The sequence below is a fragment of the Asterias rubens genome, chromosome 17 (genome assembly GCF_902459465.1).
Source record: "Asterias rubens chromosome 17, eAstRub1.3, whole genome shotgun sequence".
In the NCBI taxonomy this organism is placed as follows: Eukaryota; Metazoa; Echinodermata; class Asteroidea; order Forcipulatida; family Asteriidae; genus Asterias; species Asterias rubens.
The window spans coordinates 8,628,502-8,640,691 of record NC_047078.1 but is presented as its reverse complement, the minus strand read 5'-3'; the positions used below and the strand labels follow the sequence as shown (position 1 = coordinate 8,640,691).

Genomic DNA, 12,190 nt, shown 5'->3' with positions numbered 1-12,190 from the left:
CTACTTCTTAGAGAACTGTCTTGCCTTGTTCTACTGCATGGCGTGGGGCCAATTTCACAAAGAGCTATGAAGATTTATCGCAACCGCAAATCGATGGACCCTTCCCTTTAAATATGCTAATAACATTCACGCATGCGTACAGACCTTATTGGTGGCAAACGGAATAGAGTTATGCACTAACGTTGGTTCAAAACAGCGCGATGTTCCCTCATTTTGCCAACCAAAATGTTAGTGGGCACGCGCTATGTGCAATTAACATATTTCATGGGAAAGGTCTGTCCTAGTTGCTTAGTAAAGTGTGATGTAACAATGTAAATCACTATGGTGATACTGACAATTTGTCTTACGATGGATTTTATTGCTTCGCTGAAATTGACCCCTGGATAAATAAGAAGAAACTAGGTTCAGCCAGAACGTCATACAGTTCCCATTGCTGCAACTGGTACCTCGGTCATTTCTTGCTTAGCAGAATTTTCTGCTTAATAGCTTTATGAAAATCGGTCCGATGTCAGAGCTGTATTGAGAGAGTTGGGACAACTTTTGTTCAGAAGGAATTTTTTGTCCAAAAGCTACATGTAAGCACATAAGAGTGCCAGACTTGACTGCACATTGGGTTGTGTTGCATTTTGGACCGAAAATGGCACCCAGCAACCATGTAACCAAAGAAAACTGGGTCTAATTTCATGGCTCTGCTAACCGCCAAATTCTGTGCTTACGATCACCATTCTCCGCTTGCATGACTAGTGCTGAATTTCTGCGCTAGCTGTGTAAGCGTAGAATGCCTAGTAACATGGAGTACGTCTGCACACAAGCCAAAATTTCTTGCTAGGTTGATCACTCTAAATAAAGTCTATAAGACATTAGAATATTATGCTTATACACTTTGTTTATAAAATTTATCTCATAAACTCATTTTCTTTACCTTTCCATCTTGAAGGAAGCAATGCAAGACTGGCTTGCCTACCATAAGAAGAAATGGGCCCACCAAGCGCGGCAGAGAGCCGAACGTCACAAGCGCCGTCGCGTTGACACTGACGACTTCTCCCGCAGTGGGGCCATCCGAGTTGGACCTTCAAATAGTCTCGGGCAGTTCCTGCGACAAACAGCGAGGTCCTTGTTGGATATGCCCTGGCAGATTATTCAGGTGAGAAAGATTCCCTTGTGGTTTATTACTTATTAGTATCAACATTATCACAATCATACAATCTGTGCGTTGGGAGGGAAGTGGTTAATTCCTGCTGTACGCTTTCATTTTCTGTAAAAATAAGGGAATCAATGTGAGGTGAAGAGGTTTTCAACTAGTGGTTTAATCCCAACGAGGCCTGGTTCTTGATAATTTTACCGAGACGAAGTTGAGGTAAATTATCAAGAACTAGGCCTCGTCAGGTTTAAACCACTAGTTGAAAACCGATTCAACACACTTTGATTCCCATTCATAAATACCTTTTCGGTCAAAAACATCAACACTTTTTGGTCAAAAAGTAAAATAAATGCAAAAATTATAATTGTTCAATGATTTCTTTCAACACAACTCCCCTCCAGCGATGAAATGGTAAAACTCTCCGACGCCTTCGGGTAAACAACTCCTTATAAGGGAATGCTGTGCGCGTTGCGCGTATTGCGTGATGTGGCACAACTGTTTCAGCTGTTGCTCTTGACCAATAGGAGTAAAGAAACTGTCTTATAAGAACAGGTGCAAGCCCATGTTTTAACACTTTTTACTGTTTGTAAACAAAGGTTTATACACACCCACGTGACGCACTCTCCACCAATAGGAATTGCGAAACTGTCTGAGGTATTTATGAATGTTGAACTATAAATTATAGCTTCTTGACCCTTTTCACATCATTAGATAAGATGCTTTTCTTTTTTTTAAACAGATGAGCTGCATCTTGAATTTGGACGCAGGAAATTTTGACATTATATGTCAGTCTTACACGTGTACCTTCTTTATAGGTTTCTTTTATCAGATGTGCGCATAATAAACAATGTTTGCATGTAACTCACATTCAAGTATCTCTTTGTCGAAGGTGAAAAAACAACATATTTTCTGTGTATACTTTTAGGGGGTAGGGAGGGAGGGGTATGGCAAAGTGTACGGTTTGTACGCTTGTGAAAATGTTGATAATTGTGAACGGCACCTCAGATGCACTATAGCAGGTTGCACGACGCGTTATGTAGTGAACATTAATCTAAATATTTCCATGGCAAGTCACCAAATGTAAATGCAAACTTGGCAAAGTTTCTTTGTTTCTTTTTTGCTGTAGATTGCAGAGACCGGCCATCCTGGTTTGTACAGGCTGTGGTCATTAATCGGTAATGATCTTCACTGCATAAAGCTGCTGGTACCCCGCATCTTCTATGTCAACCAAAGACAACCCAAAGAGTCGAATGAAGGACCAAGTAAGTCAACTAAGTTAAATTGGCATGGTATTTTCTTACTTTGTAGTATGGTGGAAAGTCAGCCGAGCATTTTTCATTTATTTGATTCTAAAAATGGAAACTATTCAAAACTTAAACTCAAGTCAGATTTTTATGGTTGTTTCGTTTCTTTCTTTGTAGTGTGGCAAGAGTTAGCAAAATATGTTTGTTTGATCTCAAAAATGGAAGTTATTGAAACCTTAAATTCAAGTCAAATTTTTAGGATGTTTTGTTTCTTTCTTTGTAGTGTGGCGTAAAGTAAATCGAGCCCTCCCTCGTTCCAACCCGTCTCTAAATCTTTATGAGTATGTCGTACCAGAAGACATCTTCCAGGAACACTCCAAGTAAGTTTTCACCTTTTTGTGTTCTCTCTATTTTACATATTGACCCAATTTACCTGACATCATCAGAATAATCCTGGATGCGCAATACTGGTGGGCAATGTCACTGTACATTATTCAGTGAAGTGCGCATTTTAGGTGACGCGGCGTTTACACGTAAACCAATTTACCATCAAAAAGGTGAGTGTGACACAGTCGCAGCGAGTGACGTGCATGCAAGGGGTCAATACCCTGTGTTATTGTTAATGGACCCCCTACCCTACCATTAGTCCTATAATTCATTAATTAGCAGCAAATTAATGACAACATTTATAAGGTTAAACAAGATGCTTATGTTCCCTAACCAATGGACAGACAAACATTAAGTACAACCATGGTACAAACAAGGTACGGCAACATGGACAAATATGAAGCAGTCATTAGTGTGAGACAAGACCAATAACTTACGATACCCTGGGTAAAGGATCTGAGCTCTTAAGTAGTCAACAAAGTTTCTACGATACTACAGTTCATTATGCAGTAATTCCTTATTTTCTCAACCCCCCAGTGAATTGAATGCAGACCTGTCAGCCCCTGAGATAGAGGGTGTGTACGAGACTCAAGTCCCATTGGAGTTTAGAGCCTTGATCAAGCTGGGCTGTATCTGTATGGTCAATAAAGATAACGCTAGATTCCTCGCTGGAAAGGTAAGGCAGCTACAACGTTTCCTCACAGCTAAATTTTCCAATTCACCTCCTTACTTTTATTTGTTATTGTGTAGCCTCTACGTGGTTTTAGTGTATGCTGTATTTTTGTGATTTTAATGTTAATTGTTAGGCCCTGCAGACCAATGTACACTATATATAAATTATGTGACAACAAAACAGACTATTGACTATTGAATATTGACTTACTTTTATAGACAAAATACCAAATTACTAGTCATTTCATCTCATTTCATCTCATTTCATTTCATTTAATAATTCTGGTTGTGAAGTCAAGGACTTTTACACAAGTAAGCAAAATTACTGTACTAACCAAGAACCCAATGAAGAGAAGACAAGGAAGGAAGTTGCAGTGTAAGATGTGTAAGGAAAACCCCATAGTATTATTCCAGGCTGTCAAGTTGGGACTGACAACCCAGTCCACGTAATGCCCGGGTGGGATTCGCACCGGGGTCCCAGAGGTGGAAGGCAAGGCAAGACACCACTACACCGACCTGACCGCCCATTAAAAAGTTTGATTTGTTTCGATTATCATTTCCTCTCACTTTTTTTCCTTGACCTTACCTTCATCACAGGAGTTGGAGACCTTTGACCTAGGTCAACTAGAGTTTAAGACATTAGCCCAGTTTTCATATCTACAGCCGGGGAGCCTGCGCAGAATTTACCTTTATCACAATGTGACGTGAGTAACGGACTACAAATATTGGCATCAATTTGATAAAACGGGTCTAAATTTAAAGACAATGGACACTATTGGTAGTTGTCAAATACCAGTCTTCTACCTTGGTGTTTCTCAACATATACATAAAATATCCAACCTGTGAAAATTTGAGCTCAATTGGTCGTCGAAGTTGTGAGTTAATATAGAAAGAAAAATTACCCTTGTCACACGAAGTTGGGTGCTTTCAGAGAATTCAAAACCTCAAATTCTAAATCTGAGGTCTCGTAATCAAACTCGTGGAAAATTACTTCTTTCTTGAAAACTACGCCACTTCAGAGGGAGCCGTTTCTCACAATGTTCTATACTACCAATCTCTCCCCATTACTCGTTACCGAGTGAGGTTTTATGCTGATAATTATTCTGATAATTACCAATAGTGTCCACTGCCTTTAAGATAATGTTGGACAGCCAGACACCCCTCCGGCTATAACACTATGACAGCCTCATCTCTTTCTAAAAGTGACATGTCTGAAGGATGAACAATTGTCGGTGTGTCTTCCGCAAGAACACAAGTGTCAAGACATACTCGAACCAAAGGGGCGAGGACTCAAACCAACCTTCTACTCATTGAAGAGTCGAAGTTGCGAAACACAAACACAAAACACAAACAGATTTTACATTAAACCTACACAGTTTCAAGATTATGATGATAGAAAGCTTCCCTTAAAACATTAATTGCTGAGGCGCTGTAGTTTTTGAGAAATTAGTAAAACAATTTCACAAGAATAATGTTAGCATGTACAATGGATTTACTTGACTCTCCTGAAAATATTGCTCTCTGATAGCCACTTGTTTTTCAAAAACTTGAAGACTAATGAAGCTGAAACTGCTACAGATAAATTGTATTACAGACATCTTCATTAACAGTTAGTGTGGATTCATGTCTTTGGCGATAACCTGATCAACCTGTTTCCAGACCATATTTATGTTTACGGTAAAACATTTATTTTAATAATTTTTTCTTTCAGAGGATCGAAGGCCATGTTTGGTTTATTTTTCTCCAACTCTCCCAAAGCGGTGGTCTTTGCAGCCGACACCGTACGCACCAACCAGATGCCAAATCTCACCTCGATGTATCAAACAGAACGACAGGCAAAGTATGTTCAGCATTGAAGATACATCACTTGTAATACCATACGTTATTGTAGTATTTCTGGGAATGGCCAGAAACATTGGGGTTATTCTCTACTCTTTAAGTGTTCTGGATTCTTTTATATTTCTGATAATGAAACCAAGGATGCCTCATAAGTGAACTTAATCGCTGTAGCTCGCAAGCCTGAGGAAACCTGTAAACAAGGGTGCTTGCTATGTATGGTGTCATGGCCGAGTAGTTTAGAGCATCAAATTCAAGTTCCGGTGGTTAAGTCATCGGAGTGTGGGTTCGAATCCCGGTAATGTCACACGTGACCTTGAGCATAAAACTCAACTACAATTGGAGACTTTCCAACGCTAGGTGGCAGCAGACATACCGGGTAAATTTCCATTGTTTACGTAGTTCTGAACATGCGCATAATTCTGAGAACAATGGATTTACCCGGTAAGTCTGCTGCCCTCTATCGTCCCAGAAAGTCTCCCATTGCTTCTCTTCACGTACCAAGGGGTATAAATGGGTACCTGCAAGGGTAGAGGTTGATTTTGTGTATGAAAAAAAGGCTTAGGAGCGCTACTGTTGCCCAGGTTGTATACTCCCCAGGGAGCTGAGAAATATTAAAGGCAGGCTGGTGGCTCGATGACCAGGGCACTAATGTAAAGCGCATTGAGACGTACGTTACTGTGAAATGTGCTATATAAGAATAGTTATTATTGTGTGACAAATGTTTGAATCTCTTTAACAGTCATAGTTTTCAATGGCCATCGATGTTTGCTTTTTCAGGATTGCCAGAGGAACCGAAGAGGAAATATTGCCACCAGATTCTCACACCTTTGAAGTACAGGTGGAAAAAGACATGACAAAGGTAAGACAAATTTACTATAGAGCGGGATTTGTACCAATAAATTCCGGATTAACGCTTAGCCCACATTTAATATGCAGATTAACTCTTCCTGATTTTGCAGAAAGATCCCTAAAAGTAAACCAATCTTTCCACGATGCGGTTAACAAATTTGAAAATCTTCCAGATTATGGAAACTATTTCCTTACTATATATTTCTGGGATTGTAATATTTCTGGGGATTGATTCGTTTCTGGCAAATGTTGAATGTTAATACTAAATAGTAAACATCAACAAATTGTGTTGTTTCTGGGTGACGTCGCCACTTCGGGTTTATTGCACGCTCACATATGACGTCTGCGTGCACATATGTACCTGACATGAAAAATAGTAACTTCACGTATGCTTAAAACGTGAGATAATAACGACACAATTTTCTGACGATCACGCGGAACGTGCAGCTTAATAAACCTCCCTTTTATCTCCCCGATGAAAGATGCAAATGTTGGCAGCTCTGTATGAACAACCCTGACTTTACTAATAAAGTTGCATTGTACACCTTGTCTCAACTTTAACAGGTGTATAAAGCAATTAACCGTCTACTGTCTACATACAAAGACGAGAGAAAAGGTCCAACATTCATCGCTCTGCAGTCACCCATGGGTAGGTGTAGTTAATTCATTTAAATTGTTTTGTATGACAAAATTTTTTTACATTTAACTTACAAGGTTTGAAGATAATGATGGAAGAAAGCTTCCCTTAAAATATTCCTATTAATATCGTCTCAGTATAATGTACAAAGGATTCATGTGACTCTCCTGAAAAACATTTCTCAAATACTTGACAACTAATGAAGCTGAAACTTCTACAAGTAAATTATATTACATACATCTTTATGTACATTGAGTAGGGATAATAATAAATAATAATACAAGAGTATTTATATAGAGCCTTATGCCAGGCATCAAGGCGTTTAACACAAAATAAAAACAATGTTTCAAAAAGCAAGACTAAAATTTAGTCTTGCTTTTTAAAATATTGTTTATTTTTTATTTTTAATATTGTTTTTATTTTAAAGTCCATTGCCTTTAAACTGCCGTTTCTATATTTAATATAGAAACGGTAGTTTAAGGGCAGTGGACACTATTGGTAAGCACTCAAAATAATTATTAGCATAAAATCTTACTTGGTGACGAGTAATGGGGAGAGGTTGATGGTATAAAACATTGTGAGAAACGGCTCCCTCTGAAGTGCCATAGTTTTTGAAAAAGAAGTAATTTTCAACGAATTTGATTTTGAGACCTCAGATTTAGAATTTGTGGTCTCGAAATCAACCATCTAAATAAACGCACACAACTTAGTATGACAAGGGTGTTTTATTCTTCCATTATTATCTCGCAACTTCGACGACCAATTGAGCTCAAATTTTCACAGGTTTGTTATTTTATGCATATGTTGAGATACACCAAGTGAGAAAACTAGTCTTTGACAATTACCAATAGTGTCCAGTGTCTTTAAAAACCACAAGAAAGATAATAACTAAACAAAACCACCAGGAGCAAAACATATTCAAAACATGGCTACACACTTGATCTAAAAAAGGTACTAAAAGAAACACATACTATTTAGCTAATTGATTGATTGATTGATTGATTGATTGATAGGTTGATTAATTTGGGATGGATGGATGACTTAACTAATACCATTTCTGATATTGATTGATTCAGGTAACACTGAGCTGACCAAACACATTCCGATCCTTGGTGACTTCCCGGTAGTACGTCTACATGTAAATGAAAGTGAGAATCTGTACAGTGTTCTGGATTGGCAGAGACAGGGTTCCAGACGGCTCCTTCAACACTATCTCAATGTGGATTACCTCCTACTGGTATGTCCTCTTATTTTTATTTTGTTTTGTATAAGATCTGAGTCGCAATTTGAATTTGAAAAACAAATAACTTCCATCCTTCTTTGTTTTACCACCACTATTGTAAGTTTACTTACTTGATCCCCCTACACAGATGTCTCAAGGCTACAACATTTGCAAAACACTTCTGCTCCCATCATAACTCGTACCAAATGCCATGATCATAATATCTCTCCAATTCTTCATAACGTTCACTGGCTGCCTGTCCACTTCCAAATATGTTTGAAATTACTCCTGCAAATGTAAAAATGCATTAAACGTCGAGCTCCCACCTATCTGCAAGAACTTGTCGTTGCATATACGCCAACTTGTCAACTTAGGTCAGCTACCCAAAACCTCATCATCTAACTAAAGGTTCTCCCACAGTCATGTAATGAGCACAGTTTCTCCTCTGTTCATATTTTAATTGTCAAATGTTCACATTCCTGTTTGATTTTCAGAGCTACCTTGAGCAGAGTCGGTATTTCCACATCCCAGTTGGGAACCTTCCGGAAGACACAGGAATCTTTGGTGCTGACTTATTCTACGCGAGGCATCTTCAGAAGCACAGCCATGTAATGTGGGTATCACCGACGGAGAGACCGGACTTGGGAGGGAGAGAAGCCGATGATAGCAGGTTGGTCCGTCCTTTAGAATATCTGAAACACATTATTCAGAGTGAATGTTTTCTTGTCTGTAAAGTTGGAAGGGTTCTCTCTTCTTAAGGGAAGGTATAAGTTTGCTAATCACTCTTAAAGGCAGTGGACACTATTCGTTGTTACTCAAAATAATTATTAACATAAAACTTTTCTTGGTGACGAGTAATGGGGAGAGGTTGATGATATAAAACACTGTGAGAAACGGCTCCCTCTGAAGTGCCATAGTTTTCGAGAAAGAAGTAATTTTCCACGAATTTGATTTCGAGACCTCAGATTCAGAACTTGAGGCCTCGAAATCAACCATCTAAACGGACACAACTTCGTGTGACAAGGGTGTTTTTTCTTTCTTTATTATCTCGCAAGTTCGATGAACGATTGAGCTCAAATTTTCACAGGTTTGTTATTTTATGCATAGTCAAGATTTGCGCGTCAAGATTTCCATCGCGCGACCATCGCTCGACCGACTATAAACCGGCCTTAAGACTGCACCGTTTTGTGCCTGGTGCCATGAGTGAGTTTTTGCTGGTAATTTTAGTGATATGGAATAATAGTAAGTTTGTCTGTTGGTCACTCTGTTTGCTTGTCTGTGGTTTTCTTTCCGTGAAGGTTGGTAACCGAGTTTGAAGAGAGTTCTAGCATTGACGTGAACCAGTCGGGATGCTTCCGTACAATCTGCGTCGAGTTGGATATGGCTAGCCTCGCTGTCAACACTCTGCTTCAGGTATGATGATACTAAAATATTCAAAATTATGTAGATTTTAACAGATGGAACTTTGCATCAGGGATAAAGAATAATAATTTTGGGTTTTACCCATATACAGCGATGTGTGTTAGCACTGCATACACAGTACTTTGCCGAATTCTTCTGGAAAAAACAGAGGCATTCAAGTCGAATGGGATCCAAACATGCGACCTTTGCATCTAGAGCAGTGTCTTACCAACTAGACCACCGCGACTACCCAAATCCTGTACCGGGCAATCTCAGTGGTCTAGTTGGTAAGACACTGCTCTAGAAATGCAAAGGTTGTGGGTTCGAATCCCACCTGGGTAATAGGCCTGTGTGTTTTTTTCACAGAATTCGGGGAAAGTACTGAGTTTACAGTGCTAACAGACATCAGTGTAAATGGGTCAAACCAAAAATTAATTATATAGGTTTTCCCATTTATAAATGTAATCAGTTTCATTTCATTGGAATGTTGATTGATCTATTGATCTCTATTGACCATCACTGATTAATCTATTGATCTTTATTGATTACCAGTCTCACCACATCAGCGAGATGGAGGGAAGTGCAGGGAGTATTGCGTTTGACGCCACACCCCAGATTTCACTTGAAGATATGGTAACAGGGAATGCTGGTACAGCTACGTTGTTGTCAAGCTACGATGAAACCGCTCTCTGCTCCGTTGCGTTCAGGTAGGTAGTACAGTAGACTCCAAAGTTGCTTCTCCTTTCATGTTAATTACTTTGATTTGTACAGCAGCCCTTTATGGATCAAACAATCAATTAATCGTAACATTTTTATGGCGCCATATTCCAATGATCATTGCTCATGGCGCCGCACAGTACACTCTTGTAAAACAGGTGAGATTTGAGTGACGTCTTTAAGCCGTTGGACACTTTCGGTAAACAGTGATGCCAAAGGCCCACACTTCTTGTATCACAACTTTTATATAAAAATAACAAACCTGTGAAATTTAGGCTCAATCGGTCATGGGAGTGGGGAGAAACTAACGCAAAAACCCATCATTGTTACCGCACGTTTCGCCGTGTCATGACATGTGTTTAAAATAAATCCGTAATTCTCGATAGCAAGAATTGATTATTGATTTAATGTTTTCTCAAAAAGTAGAGCATTTCATGGAATAATATTTCAAGAGAAGACTTTCACCATTACCTTCTGTAAACCCTGTAAATTATTTGTAAATCTGTGAACTTTTAATTTTTGTTTCTGTACCGAAAGTGTCCAATGGCTTTAAAAGTCTGTATTGTAGAGGATTGTCTGATTTTGTTAGAAAGACTGTTTCATATCCTGGAGGCCACAACAGTAAAGGCGCTGTCACTCCAAATGTGTTTGCCTCTAGGAATGAATAATGCAGAGCTGTCAGAACTGGAGCACAAGTTATGAGATGTTTTATGTACAGTCAGTAAGTTGGTCAGGTATGCTGGACCACAAGAATACAGACATCTGTGTACACGAGCATTTTTTTTCCTTCCCACCTCGTTCGACTTGAGAGAGAGAGAGAGAGAGATACACAAGCAGCATGACTTTGGTTTCAATTCATAAAACTGAATACTTCGTTAAACATCTACAAAATCTTTTTGTCTTTCAGAATTATGAAGAGCATGGTTCACGGCTGGCTGCGTGATGTCACAACATACAGCAATGTCTTTGCTGATCATCAGATCGTTCATTTTTATCGGTAAGTTTGGTTGGACTCCGGCCAAACAATAACTTGCACTATTGTTGAACTCTCTGAAAGCCTTTCACAATCCCCCGGCCCAATCTCATAACTCGTCTTATTGCCTAAGATAAGTTTCAAAATTTCTGCTGAAGAAATTATAAGTAGTGAACCAGTCCAGACTAGTTTGGACTAGTTTACTCCAGTTCAGTTTAGTGCAGACTGGTTTACTCCAGTTCAGACTTATTTGGACTAATTTACTCTAGTTCAGACTAAACAACTCCCACTGTTGTTTTCAGTTCAAACAATTGATGATTTTTCTTTCACTTCTAAATGGTCACATTTCCACTCACATTTTCCTACATAATAGTTATTTCAGATGGATTCAAACTGGATTTGAGTTTAGGATTCGAACTGCCTCTAGCTACCGGACACCTTAGTGGTCTAGTTGGTAAGAAACTGCTCTAGAATTGCAAAGGTCGTGGGTTCGAATCCCACCCAAGTAATATGCCTGTTCGTGTACAGTGCTTGAACACTTCCGTGAATATGGGTAAAACCAAAATAAATATTCTTTATCCCTGATGCAAATTTCCATCTATTATTTCAGATGGTTACGTTCCCCGTCCTCCCTACTCTACGACCCCGCTCTAAGACGTACCCTCCACAACCTCATGAAAAAGATGTTCATGCTCCTTATCGCGGAGTTCAAACGCCTCGGTGCGACCATCGTCCACGCCAACTTCAACAGCGTGCTCCTCTGCACGAAGAAGCGTCGTGTGATTGATGGTGTGGCGTATGTAGATTATATCACCAACACAATAAAGTCGCGGGATCTGTTCCATGGGGTGGATCTTGCGTATAAGCAATGCTGGGAACTCTTATTGTGGCTGGACCCGGTAAGTCATAAAGTTACAGGGATGAGATTGTTCAGACTATTGGCTGAATTCAGACTTTTTATGTGGGCCTGGTGAATAGAATCAGACAATACTTTTTTTCCACACATAAATGTCTACTTCTCTAGTGCTTTGGATACTGTTTCCAAAAGCTCCTTGGAATAACCCCAGGCGTTACCAAACGGTAGTAATAGCATCATTTCAACATACCT

The 12,190-nt window shown here is 39.3% G+C and overlaps 1 protein-coding gene across 1 annotated transcript in view; it reads left to right on the top strand.

The window, feature by feature from the left end:
- Positions 1 to 12,190, top strand: part of LOC117301395 (DNA polymerase epsilon catalytic subunit A-like) — a 50,987-nt gene that overhangs the window by 31,388 nt on the left and 7,409 nt on the right. The window contains exons 28-41 of the mRNA XM_033785355.1: positions 938 to 1,144; positions 2,268 to 2,403; positions 2,669 to 2,765; positions 3,310 to 3,448; positions 4,042 to 4,148; positions 5,156 to 5,284; positions 6,061 to 6,142; positions 6,697 to 6,781; positions 7,846 to 8,006; positions 8,486 to 8,661; positions 9,290 to 9,404; positions 9,945 to 10,099; positions 11,017 to 11,106; positions 11,693 to 11,981. Coding sequence (XP_033641246.1) covers positions 938 to 1,144; positions 2,268 to 2,403; positions 2,669 to 2,765; positions 3,310 to 3,448; positions 4,042 to 4,148; positions 5,156 to 5,284; positions 6,061 to 6,142; positions 6,697 to 6,781; positions 7,846 to 8,006; positions 8,486 to 8,661; positions 9,290 to 9,404; positions 9,945 to 10,099; positions 11,017 to 11,106; positions 11,693 to 11,981 — 1,968 coding nt within the window. The remainder of the gene's footprint in view (positions 1 to 937; positions 1,145 to 2,267; positions 2,404 to 2,668; positions 2,766 to 3,309; positions 3,449 to 4,041; positions 4,149 to 5,155; positions 5,285 to 6,060; positions 6,143 to 6,696; positions 6,782 to 7,845; positions 8,007 to 8,485; positions 8,662 to 9,289; positions 9,405 to 9,944; positions 10,100 to 11,016; positions 11,107 to 11,692; positions 11,982 to 12,190) is intronic.